The sequence below is a fragment of the Condylura cristata genome, unplaced genomic scaffold (genome assembly GCF_000260355.1).
Source record: "Condylura cristata isolate star-nosed mole 26May11 unplaced genomic scaffold, ConCri1.0 scaffold00002, whole genome shotgun sequence".
NCBI classification, from domain to species: domain Eukaryota; kingdom Metazoa; phylum Chordata; class Mammalia; order Eulipotyphla; family Talpidae; genus Condylura; species Condylura cristata.
In genome coordinates, this window is record NW_004567103.1 from 67,338,074 (window position 1) to 67,352,337 (window position 14,264).

The 14,264-nt window shown below is 33.2% G+C and overlaps 1 protein-coding gene across 1 annotated transcript in view; it reads right to left on the reverse strand.

Moving 5' to 3' along the window:
* Nucleotides 1-205: 205 nt before the first annotated feature.
* The window catches only part of KYNU (kynureninase), a 102,122-nt gene continuing 88,063 nt past the window's right edge, over nt 206-14,264 (reverse strand). The window contains exons 10-13 of the mRNA XM_004674682.1: nt 10,652-10,704; nt 8,012-8,097; nt 2,066-2,296; nt 206-328 (exon numbers count right to left, since the gene is read on the reverse strand). Coding sequence (XP_004674739.1) covers nt 206-328; nt 2,066-2,296; nt 8,012-8,097; nt 10,652-10,704 — 493 coding nt within the window. The remainder of the gene's footprint in view (nt 329-2,065; nt 2,297-8,011; nt 8,098-10,651; nt 10,705-14,264) is intronic.

A 14,264-nucleotide genomic window follows, 5' to 3' on the forward strand; every position in this document is an offset into this window, starting at 1 on the left:
ATCTACCAAACATCAAGACAGAGGTGCCTAGTGATATGCTGGAGCCAAGATTCTTAGAAATTTATAAGTGATTTTTCTGTAGAGTCTAAAATTTACCTCTAGTTATGTGTAATCAGTTTTCAAATACTTGTAATAATTAAAGCATGTATATAAAATTAACCATAGTGCATTTCAGTATTATTTTCAAAAATGATTCTAGAAAACATTATTTTGTTGCTGCAGAGTCAAGTGCTGAAGTTAGCAGATTAATGAACTTGTAAACATCGTGGAAAGAATTGTAGAGAGGAGTTGGAGCAACTCTGATGCCATTTGGTTCCCGCTTGTCACACTGTGGGGGAAAGAAAGCCACATTAATGTTATTATTCTTCACATCATGAAAATTTTCATTCAAGATAAACTTACTTAAAATTTTATGTTGATTTCCCTAAAATGTAATATATTAGCAGTACTTTTTGTTTTCATTTTTGTTAAAGAATGTTGTTTCTATGTATTTTAAAACTATCTTTTTCATAATAACTAAAATATTGGTTGACATATGAGTAACCAAATTTCTTTCCTGAAGTCCACTCAGCAATTATCTTAAAGTATCCAGTCAATCTTATATACAATTTATTTATGGGAGGCTCCTGGAGAGACTGGAACATTTAAACCCTTCATGCATACAAGAACTGTGGTACAGGTCAGAAATGCAGGGGGTGGGGAGGTGAGATGACTCACCAGAGACAAAGTGGGGAATAGAACAGGCAGACTGACAGAGTGACTGAAATACTGCTTAGGGGAGCAGCTGGCAAGACAGGAAAGTTCTGCTATGCCATGTGAGTTAGCTCCCTGGCTGGGAATCAAACTCATGCTGCAGTGACAAAAATTGCTTCATATGCTGTGCTTTAATTCTCTGAACCACCAGGGAGGACCCCTAAAACACTTATAAATGAATGAGACATTCACACATATCTGAAGTATTTTAGCCTCTTTTCATTACATTTAATTGTCTAATATCACATGTAAAGAGTGGGCATTACTCTGGGATTGCTTAAGTATCATATATTGGGTCCAGATAATTTGGCTCTGAAGGTCATTATTTATCTCCTTAAGAAAATCTTATCATAGGCTAGACCATATAATAAATTCCCACAACCATTTAATTCCCACAACAACTCTTTGACTGGTGTTATAATACCCAAAAATTCAGATGAGTGCTCAACTCAATAGAAACTAAGTAACTTTTCTAATAACATTCAGTTTAGAAATGGTAGAGTTTATTTGGTATATTGATATCCTAACTTGTGATTCTAAAATCTCCTATGATTTCCAGCAGGTCCTAAATTATATTATTACCAAAATAGATATATTAATATTATTTCTCCTAAAATTACTCAGTTAACATTTACTAGTTCTCTTCAGGAGATTAAGAAGAATTGTTAGGCCCAAGGATTAGGAAAACAATCAGATACCACCATCTGAAGAGGTGTGAACCTATAGTGTAACCCTCAGGCAGACAGTGCTATAAGCCAACACACTTCAATAAAATATTATAAAATAAAAATAATCAATTAAAAAATCTCATACAATGTGAACATTCCTGAGAGGTGTCCATCTCTCTCTCTCTCTCTTTTTTTTTTTTTCCCTGAAGAAACAAGGTGAAAAATCGCTTAGGTCAATGCAACAAAGACTGATTTATCTTTCCCTTACACTGTATTGATATGTTCTTTAATTTTGTTAATTCAATAAAAGTAAAATGGAATTCTTCTCAGTACTGAAAGCATGCTCCAATTGATTATGGCAATGTGATTTTATTCTGCCCCAATTGTAATGAACAGAGTAAATACATAAAATTTTTTCCTAGAACCAGAATTTGTAGTTTCCACTCTTTTATCAGAAATGATAGATCTTGATTCCCTTCAAATAATACAGTGCAGAAAGCTTAGTTGGAAGTTAACTAATCTGTACTAACTGACTGATTGATGTGAAATAACATGTAAAAGTGAATAAACCGAAGAGGACAAATTTTATACTCAGCACACAACCCATAACATGAATCTGGAAGCCAAGCAGGAGGTATACTTACCACAACTCCTCTTTTTTCTAGTTCTTGGTAAACATTTTTTATAGGAACAGAAAATGTTAATGTTAGCTGGCAGCCACGATCCTCTATATGGGCTGGAGTAATTATGTTCACAAATGGTTTCTTGGTTTCTGCTTTATCTTTACCAAAGTAATGCTTGAGCAAGTATTCCAGATAACCAGTTAGCAAAATAGATTTTCTCCTCAATGCTTTCATAGTTGCTTGCTTAAAGATCTGCAGAGTAAGACACAATTGGATTAACAGTTTCGTGGTGACTTCCAAAGCAACAATTAGCTTAAAACCTGAATAAAAAAGGAAATGGCCATTTTCACCTTCCCAGTAAATATCCTACTAAGGATAATCTCTTTTTTATAAAAACATGTCCTCTTTTAAATATTTGACCATTTCATTAAATGCAAGGTTTCCATGACAAAAAAACTACAAATGTCATTTAAAAAATTCTTGCAAAATGAGGAAATAAGCTTGATATAATTAACATAGGTAACAAATATCTTAACAAATGCATTTAAATATAATGTTCAAACATTTCTCCCAAAATAATTCTATATAATCATAAATAGATGGTTGTTTTCTATTCTGATACATCGATGAGAGCAAGACGCTGTAAATAAGTAGAAAGTAGTATAACCCAAAATATTTATTGTTCTTTTAACAACTCCTAAGTTCTCCCCAGTTTAAACAGTAACAAAACAAGCAGTTAGCGAATAAAGCTACATTTTGTCAGGAAGGGAAACAAATAATACTAGTACTGGTGTGAAAATACTGCCATTTGCTGCCTGTGGTGTCTTATATTAAGATGAGTGACAAGGGCACACGATAACTAGTGTTGGAACATTAGGGGTCAGAACGGACATGTTTTTCCAGCTTATCTCTTAAGGTCAAGTAGAGTTTAAAAATATATCCTACATATAAGAACTGAATGAACTGCAAACGGAGTGTGATGCACTGACATGCACTTAAAGTCCCTTTTTTTCTAGCATGCTATGCCACAGAACAAAGATAGGGTCATTTGGTGATATCTGGACTTGATGAAGTCCCTGAAAATATGATCCTCTGTATGTACACATGGTGAGAATGGGCAGGCATTCTGATAGGATGCAAAACCTTCAGACATAGATTTTCTTGACTTATATTGCATGAAGGCTATGGATTTGGCTAAAGGAGAGGATAGTGTTGCATTGAAGGAAATAATATCTTAGGAAGAGAAAAGAAACAGAAATCCATCTCTCTCTCTCTCCAGCTAGACCTCTATGTCTGGAGTCTGGGAGATTAGCTGCAAGAGGAGGCTGATGTCTTTGTTTAAAAAAGGATCCTAGATTGGCTGTGCAAATGATACTAATTGAAGGCTCAGGTAACACCAGTAACAAGAAGTGTGGCAGGAAATCTCCATATTTCCTGTGTCAAACTAAACGTAAGAGAATCTGACACAACTAGAAATCAAGGGACACAGCAGCCAAGTTTTTGAGTGAAGGGCAGTCTAGGAATGAACATTCTTGCTTAAGGCAGGAGTCGTGCCTGTATTTTGATTGTCAGGTTTAGATAAAACATAGGAGAAGAATATTTCTGATTTTTTCTTTGGTGATTAAAAATAATTCATGGAAATTTTAATAAAAAATTTTATAAAATTCTGGAAGATTTCTGATTCTATTATGATACTACAAGTGATTGGTAAGGAAATGGTGGAAGTATTTACCTTTAATGAGATTTCATTTATATGCCTGGTTAGTATGAACTTGGAAAGTATTACTTAAGTTCATATTTTTTGTTTTAAGGAGACTTTGTTCCTACAGCTGTTCTTTGTATAACTAGAAACCAAGTTTTTAAAATGAGAAATAGTCTCAATTATAATGAACTGTTATTGTTTATTAGTAATGAAATCACTTTTTAAAATAAAGCTATTGCCACATTATAGCCACAGCAAATTGAGCTAATTTCTGGGATATCTTAAATACTTCTCACAGAATGTAAAAGTCTCTGGAGTTCTCTCACAAAATTATAAAAAGGTCTAATAGGAATTAACATGTAAATAAAATAAATGCCTTTCCTTTTTTCTAGTCATTATTTTTATAACTTAAATAATTAAAAATACATTTATTTTTACTTATGCATGCATGCAAGAACTGAAGTGCAAGCCAGAGGTGCAGAGAAGTAAGAGGAGTCATTGAGACAAAGGATAGGGAGCAGAACAGGCGAATCTACTGAAATACACTGCTGAGGGGAGCAGCGGGTGGGTCAGGAGAGGTCTGCTGTGCTATATGGGTCATCTTCTTGGCCTGGATCAAAGTCATGCCTTAATGGCTGCGGACAGCTTGACAGCACTGAGATTTTTAAGCCCTGCACCACCAGGGAAGCCCCGAAAAAGCATACTTTTTAAATTAGAAAAAAAAGAAAAGTGTAGCTTGAAAATATTCAAATTGTAACAGAATTCTTGGCAGAGTTTCAACAAGTTGTTTTATTTTTCCTACTGGGGTAAGATGATTCCAAAACTGGAAAAGTTAAATAAGTTGAAATAAGAAAAATAAGTATAGTATAGTATAGTGCTTTTAATTGTCACATTTTTCTCTCTTAAAGTCTTCAAATTGGTTCTCTAATAACTTTCCGAGGAAACACATAATACATTTCTTCTCACTTGCCATGTATTTTAATTGACTGCTCTAATTTTACATTTTAAAGTTACTCCTTTCATTATAAATTCATTTCCTGAAAGTGTCTAAAAATTACCTACTGATCACTGCATATAAATATGACCCTTCAAAATTCAACATATGTATAATTTAATTTCAACTTTTAGGAATTGCAATATTGAGAACATTTCTGAATCTAGCCCAAGTTTCTTCATTTAAAAAGTGGGGCAAATATAAAGTCATTTGGTGTCCAGGGAAGGGACAAAGGCTTTGCCTCCAGTTTCTTCCCCAGAGCTCTTTCCTTTGATCTACAGTATTAAAAAAAAAAAAAAAAAGTGTAACTAATTAACATAGTTAACAGCCAACAATATAAAGAAAAGGGCAGTTGAAACTGATTGCAAGCAGGGTGATCATTTTTCAGGGTGTCAGTGACTCTACATGTAATTGTAAATAGCCATATTTACTTGAAAAAATCACTTTATTGTAACTCTGATTTCATATTTTCATATGCATTGATTCATTTAAGTTGACTTTTGGACAACATTTTAAAAAAATATTTATTTATTCATGCATACAAGAACTGGGGTACAGGCCAGAGGTGTGGAGAGAGGTGTGTGTGAGAAGATTCACCAGAGAAAGATTGACTGAAATACACTGCAGAGAGGTGCAGCGAGAGGGACAGCATGTCTGCCATGCCATGTGGTTCACCTCCCTGGCCGAGGATCGAATTTGTGCTGCAGTGGCTGCTGAGAGCTTCATAGTACTGCTCTTTAACCCCTTGTGCCACCAGGGAGAGCCCCATGTACACTGATTCTTAAGTAAAGAATCTTTCCTCCAGCTGGTATTTGACATATAGACTTTTTTGAAAGGGAAGTAGAGACAACTAAGAAAGGTAGTATGATTCACATATATATTTCTTATATTTACTCAAACATCAACCTTGATCTCCAGTAGTAACTTTGAAACAAATGAGAGCAAACTCAGAAAAAATCTAGAAAGAAATAATGAATTGTACTATTTTGTATTTTCAGAATTTTACGATTTATAATGGAGAGGAAAACTTTAAAAGAAAAACTTCACATATAACCTCAGCTGTGGATGACATATATCAGGTACACTTCCAAAAGACTAAAAAATAAATACTGGGCCCTTCCTGGTGGTCCCTCCCTGGTGGTGCAGTGGGTTAAAGCACAGCACTAAGAATCTAAAGCCACTTCAGCATGAGTTCGATCCCCACCAGCCCTGGAGGTGACCCACATGGTGTGGCAGACCTCTCCTGACCTGCCCGCTGCTCTCAGCAGTGTACTTTTATCAGTTGGCCTGTTCTGTTCCCAACTCTGTCTCTGGTGAGTCCTCTCACGGTCCTTGAACCTCTGGCCTGAACCCTATTTCTGTATGCATAAGTAAATAAATCCTAAAAAAAAAAAAAGAAAAGAAAAGAAATACTTAAGTGATAGAAGTTCCAGAGAAGTGCATATCCATTTCCTAGTGGCTTTTGGGGTGTTTTTGCTAGGCTGAAGTTTAGATATTAAAGAAAAGGATAAGTCAGCTTTCATATTCCAGCTGAGAATAAAAAACTTTTCTAGCTGTTAAGAGGCTAGTGGTGGTTGGAAAAATAAAGAACACGATTCTTATTTTTGTGTCCACCCACTGAAGGGAACACACCAAAGTGAAAGTGTCTTAGAGAATATTTCCAGATATGACTGAGAAATCAGTTGCAAAGTTAAAGAAAATTGGAAGGAATAAATACAAGTACTAATTTTTCCTAAGGTCTGCCTTGCTGTCTTCCTCCTGTAACTCATCTTCTCCCTGATAGAAACTTGCAAAGTAAGCAAAACTTTAAAAAATGTTTAACAATGTTTCTCTGAAATGCTGTTACAAAAAGATTCAAATATAATTATCTTCCCAAAAGAAACTTTTAGAAAAACAGAACTCTTGCTAGAAATTTTGTTGCTTGATCTATTTTCAACTTTAAAAAGAAAGAAAATAAATAAAACCTGCTAAAAAGTGAAAACAGCACAAGCTCCATCTAGTGGTCAAAATGGGTAGGTGCTCTTTAAACTGGGGTGACTATAAGTTGGTTACTACGAGCTGCTGGTGAATTTGTATAAACACAAAGGAACTTGATACTGACCTCCAGTGGCGAAAGGAAAAATTGCCATGAGTGTTGGCAGAGTCCTAGAATTAAGGTTTAGACGTTTTTGGAAATCTTTCTACAATACACATGCTAAATAAAATAATTTACACAACAGGTTTTCCTAAGATATCATACATTCTGCGATTTTAATATAATTTATATTAAATTATTTGTGTATAGCTGTTAAAAACATGGATATACTTTATTGAAATGTATTTGACAAATGTATTTATATGAAATATATTTCTTAAAATATTATATTTAAATGTATTTTATATAGATTTTGCTCAAGTGCAATTATAGTTTACTGAAATGTACTTATTTAAAGTACATTTGCTTAATATATAAATATAATATGATTAAATTTGTTTACATAAGTAAATTTAGTGTCATCTTGAAATTAACTGATATGTACATAATATTATGCTATAGAGATATAAATGATTAGATAAAGACCTCTATAAGTTCTATCTATCAACAGGTACAAATAGTCTAGAATACCAAGTTGATTTTTTTGGCCATTATTATTTAGGGTCAGATTAGTTTTAAGTTAAAAAAAAAAAACTTAAACAATTTTAAGACAGTAATAATAGAAATTCTATGGGGATTTAATGTCACAGGAACCTCAGTTAAAGAACAAAAATTTACCCTACCTATGTAACAGTCTTATTCGATATTTGATTTTCTATTATTTTTCAGTTATATTTTCTCTGTCATTTAACTCTTCCTACATTTTGTCACGTTTCACTTTGTCAATTTATTGACTCTTTGTAGGAAGAAAGAGTCTAGCACACAGCACATTCTTAACAAATAACTGTTAAATGAATGAGTTAATCAAAAACTAAATACTGAAAGCCTACTTTATAGAGAGAAATACATAAAAGATTGAATACTTTACTCAAATATAAACAATGGAACTACAAATGTCTTTCCAGATCAGTACTACTTAATGCTTATTAAGTACTCATAGTGTCCAGAGTATCATGCCAGGTGCTGAGGATATAACAAAACAGTTTTAATTAACACACAAACACTGTCCTGGGAAAACACAGCCTTCTGCCGGTTGTTTGTATAAGCTCACATGAGTCTTTCTGACTAGTAGAGATAGGACTACTCCATGTCATAATCAGATAAAGATGAGGATAGACTGAAATATAGATTACTTACCTCTAAACTGGCATGCAAGGAACAGACCAACAAAATGGGAGGATTTGAAATTCGAAATCCATTGGCCCCAGGGATTAATTGCAGTTCTGAAAGATTAATATCATGTGATTTTTTATAAAATATGCATAAGACACCCTTGATGAATTTTTGTAAATGATAATACAGTAGGAGAGAGGAAAAACAGTAAGACAATTCTTCTTCCTAAGATTTCTGAGATTTTTAAGAGCAACTTTGGCCTAAAATACCTTCTCTTTACCTGGCTTATTTAACAGTCTATTATGATTATTCATAGTTATATTTTCTCCATAATTTAACTCTTCCTACACTTTTATCACATTTCACTTTGTCAATTCATTGACTCTTTGTATTAGAAGAATGACCATCTCCTCTGTTTCCACCTCCAAAGCAGCCCATCAAACACTGGAGCTTTAAGACACACAATAAAAATGACCTCCCCTTTGGCAAGTTTACCAAATTGTATCTTCATCTTTCCATTCCCAAGCCTGTATCTCTTATTTTTTCGCAACTGTGCTCTGCCTTTTTTTTTTTTTTTCCGTGAAATTTTGTCCAGGAAAGGAAAACATCAAAACCAGAGTGACTTTTTTTTCTTAATAATGTTTCACCAAGGCAGAAATATGAATGAAACTAACTTTAGCACTAAGAGTATTAGGTCAGGGAATAAAAGGCATTAAATAGAATAAGTGGCCTAAATATTGTACACAGATTGTCCCTGAATTATGACAGTTCAATCTACAATTTTTGACTTTAGGATGTTGCTTTCAACTGTGTAGTTTAATGGTGAGAACTCTACCATTCTGTTCTTTATATTCAGTATAGTATTCAATAAATTACATAAGCTATTCAATAGTTCATCATAAAAGTATGGTAATTCTTTAAATCACTAATTCCCAATTGTAGATTAAAGTAAGTGTTTTGGGCATGTTTCAACATAGAGTAGGCTAAAATCTGAGGTTCAGGAGGTAAAGTATACAAAATGCATTTGTATGTTACAGTATTTTCAGTTTATGATTCATTTATATGGATGTAACCCCAGCATACAGTAAGAAAGGTCAATATGAAAAGGCAAATCAATAACATATTTTATCCTAATTGATATTAATTAGGTTGAATAGTAGCAAGTTCAACTCAATTGAGTTAAGATTTCTAGCTAGAGATAAAGCTAAAACTAAGACTGAATAAAAGGTATGCTAATGTTCTGGATGTTTAGAGATTCATTTATTCCGGTCAAATCACTGTCCTATGGTTCTAGTCTGATGCACCACTTATTTTTATGAATAAAGGTTTATTGGAACATAGACACACTTCTTGATTTATGTATATCTAGGGAAGCATTAATACTATGATGACAAAGTTGAATATTTGACACAGAGAAAATATATCTTAGGAAGTTTAAAATATGTTCAGTCTGGCCCTTTGCAGAAAAACTCTTCCCACACCTGATCTACTCATTTCCTCATTTGTAGATAAGAAAAGTGATCCTGAATAAATTAACACTGGCATAATAACAGAACTAATGATGTCAGCATCCAAAAGAAAATCTGCTTTTGGTTGTTTGTGCCTCATTATTGCACATGCAATTATATTTAAAATAACATCCCGGGGATGGAAGCATTCAGAAAGACCAAGTTCATTTGAAATTTTAAAACATTTATGAAGTTTTATGTATCCTATGTGACTGAAGAGCGGACAAAGAAGTAGCAGTCTGGGAGTCCACTGTGCATGGTGTGCTTTATTTATATCCACCAGATTTTAACCAATATTGTGGTACATGATAATAGCCACAAGAAGAGACAAATTTGGGGACAGGCAGGATGAAATTAAATGCTTGTTAAAAAGCATCCTATGTGGCCCTCCCTGCTGGCGCAGCGGGTTAAAGTACAGCACTGAGAAGCTAAAGCCACTTCCGCATGAGTTCGATTCCCCCCTGCCCCGGAGGTGACCACATGGCGTGGCAGACCTCTCCTGACCCGCCCGCTGCTCCCCTCAGCAGTGTACTTCGTCTCTCTGCCTGTTCTGTTCCCCACTCTGTCTCTGGTGAAGCCTCTCGCCGCCCCTGAGCCTCTGGTTTGTACCCCAGCTCTGTATGCACAAATAAATAAATCTTTAAAAAAAAAAAAAAAAAGCATCCTATATGCTACTTTTTTTTAAGGCTTTGAGCTTGCCTTACCTTTAAACGGGTGAAATGGATATTATTCATATTATGCATGTGAGAAACAGGCAGAAAGGAAGATGATGTCATTTGTGTTGCACCACAAAATTTTTAAGTAGCAAAGTGGGATGTACACCTGTATATCTGGGTCTGACTTTAAGTCAGAAATGCTGTCCTGCCATCACTGCTTTATGTTTTGGGGTGCCCATATTGATGAGATCTGAGTCCTATATTTCAGATTTCACTGCCTATTATCTCCTTCCAAAGGGATAGATTTAAAATCATGTTAAAATCTATAGACACTTAGTCTTACACTGTGGAAATGTCATCTCTTATTTTAAAAATCCTCAGTGGCACTTTGAAAGTGCACTCTCTATGAGACATGTATATTATATATCATACAAAGAGAGATGAAAATTGAAATAAAGTTCAAATAAAATGACTTGTGAAGTAAAATTAAATATACTTACTGTTATCCATTTTGAATCTCGTCTTCAGTTCATGGCTAAACCATCCCACTAACCTAAAGCATAAATGACAACATTAGATGTTTTGGACTACAAAATAACCATATTTAACATATGAATCTGGGACCCAAAGACTAAGAACATTTGTGATACGAGTCTACAATTAATCATATAGATCCTTCATTCTACCATAGGAAAGGAATACTTTTTTTTTTTTTTACGACTTATTTATTTATGCTTACAGAACTAGGGTACAGGCCAGAGGTGTGGTGGGTGGTGGAACTAATGCAGAGACAGAGTGGGGAGCAGAACAGGCAGACTGACAAATTACACTGCTGAGGGGAGCAGCGGGTGGGCTAGAAGAGGTAGGTCTGCCATGCCATGTGAGTCAGCTCCCTGGCCACGGATCAAACTCATGCTGCAATGGCTTTGGAGAGCTTCATAATGTGGTGTTTTAACCTGTTGCACCACCAGAGAGAGCCCCATGGGAAGGAATACTTTTAACCTTACCAATAATGAGAATAAAGTCAGTTTATTCATATTACTATTTCTATCATTTTGGTGGAATAAAGTCATCTTTGAATATAAAGGATTCATAAACATTTAAAAATCTATATTAAAAAACAACCAATGATGGAGAGAAATTTCACAGTTTTTCCATCAGAAAATGGGAATTAGTCCCTATGACCAAAAAACATAGATGGACACTTAAAAGAAGAAATGAAAATGTCCTACAAAATTTTCAAAATGCTCATTGTCAGTAATAAAATATATAAAATAATAAAATATTCATTGTCAGTAATGGAAATATATGAAATAGCATAAAAAAGGCAATATTTCATATATCAGCATGGCAAAGTTAGTTAAAAATTATGATGCTTCTTTTTTAAGTACTCAAAAAATGAAATATGTTCTTTGTCCAATGTTTAGAATAAACAGTGATAAAACTTTGTAGAACACAATTTGAAATTATAAATAAACAAATGAAAAATAGGTATAGTTTTCTGATCAAACACTTTTATTCTTTTCAATTTATTCAAAGAACTGCTTGGATTGTTTAAAGATTTATGTACTAGGACAATTATAACAATAAAATGTATAGTGACAAAGCAACCAAAATATCTTTAAGTGAGAATTAACAAAACAACTAAGGAAAAATTTAGTTCTGATATAGCAATAAGCTTGGCAGTAAAGGGGTGAAAACAAACAAAACTCAGGAAGGCATTAGAAAAGAAAATATTCATGAAAATAATTTGGAAGGGAAAAGAAAGCTAATATACAATAAAAGAGGAAGAAGCAGAAAATAGCTGTGAAGAAGAAAAATAGACAGGAAAGATAAAAAAAATTTTGAATACCTTAACTTATTAAATGTAATAAACAAAAAAATTATTTTATAGTTAATGTGAGTTTCCAAAGAAGAAAAGTACATATTGAAGGACTGTTATGAAAGTAATTTATAACAACTAAATAAAAAGTGATTCGTCTATATATTGAAACAATGAAACTAATGCAGAGCTATCAATTTTATTTATGGCTTATTAAAATTATTGGACTTATTTTGAAGAAAAAATTTTGTTTCCAGTTTTTTTTATTTGAAAGGTGAAAACAGAATAAACAACAAAACATTAGACTAGATTAAAATTTATCAAATAGGACCCTCCTTGGTGGCATAGTAGATTAAAGCACAGCACTGGGAAGCTAAAGCCACTTCTGAATGAGTTCGATCACCCCTGGCCCAGGAGGTGACCCACATGGCGCTGTAGACCTCTCCTGACCCGCCCACTGCTCCCCTCAGCAGTGTACTTCATCGATCTGCCTGTTCTGCTCCCCACTTTCTCTGCTGAATACTCTCACCACCCCTGCACCTCTGGCCTGTACCCCAGTTCTACATGCACAAGTAAATAAATCTTTTAAAAAAATTATCAAATATACCCATTCAATGAATGTACATGAAATAATGTGCTAATTCCTATATAATATTAAAAAATATCATACTCATATTTACTTGGCTTAATCAGATTCAAATTGTGTAATATTTACCAGCACTGATTAAACAAATATCAGCTAATATTTTTCCAGTGAATTCATAAAAATCTACCTGTAAGTTGATCTCACAAATGATTGGGGAAAATTATGACAAAAAGACATATGGTGACTATTAAATATATTTAATTATAGGAGTAGGATTAAACAAATGTGGGGATTAAGATGACAGAGAAAAATGAAAAAGTATTCTAGACAAAAATGAAAACTGGCACAAAAGGATATATCAAGTTATTTCACTGATCTTCACTAATCTATATTTGAACTTAAAACAAGCAAGCAAATTATAATCAGATTTAAGAAACAAAGTAAGCATCATCAAGACAATGAAAATCAATGACTAAACCACAAAGTGTAGGCGGAGAGAACAAGAAACCACTAGCTTTATGATTGCACATGGAAGAGAACTATTGAAAGAAAGAAGTAAGATAAAACATTGAATTAAAATCATCTTAAATATCAGAACTATTAACTGAAATGTAATACACACACACACACACACAACAAATCTTATGGTGAACATTTTAAAAAATTCTAGCTACATAAACTATGACATTAAATGAAAATTAATTAAGACCAGACTAAATCTCAAGGAAATAAATGTTAACAGGTTTATTTCACATATTGAAAAGACAAAGTTATAAGACTGTTTGACAAATCAGAGACTCCATTAAGATAAGTGATGAAGAAAGAAATGAAAAGAATGAATGGCAAGAGGTGTAAATGGAAAATGCAAAATAAAGTCAGTATGGATGTAATCTAAAGATGAAATTCAGACTAATAAATATTAAGTGGTATGAAGGATATTTTATAATGTTTATTAGTTAAGACAATTCAAATTATGTAAGTTATAATTTTTAGACTCCACATAACATGCAGCAATATTTATAAAGCAAAATGGCAAAAGAGTAAAAGAAAATGAAAATCCCTTCATCGAAGAGATCTATTAACCTCTTAAGTCTATGCAGAACCAATGAACAAGATACCAGAGTTCAATGCAATTGAAAATACTTAATTATGTATCCTAATATATATATATATATATACCTCTTTAGAAATGATCATAAAATATTGATTAAAACTACAAAAATACCTTTATATTTCTGATAACAATCCAATAAATCTAGCAATTTACAGGAAAACCAAAAAACAAAAAGTCTGTCAAATTTAAATAAAATTCATCCCAAGTTACTTTTGGGATCAGTCTGAATTTGAAGAAAATCTTTAAAAGAATGATAATGAAACATAGTGTATACAAACAAGTTTATAGCTTTAAATTTCAGCTCAATGAAATATTTAAAAATTAAACAAATATACTATAATAAAATAATTTAAATATGAAACATAAATGATATAAATAAAGTGATACAATGGAATTAGTACAGATAAAAGCTAACATTATGGATAGAAAATATCAATTTTGGTGAGGGGGAATATAACAAAAAGTTGAGAAAACACAAGGCAGTAAGGCTATAAAAAATAAAGTATTGGCCCTCCCTGGTGGTGCAGCGGGTTGAAGCACTGCACTAAGAAGCTGAAACCACTTTCGCATGAGTTCGATTCCCACCTGCCC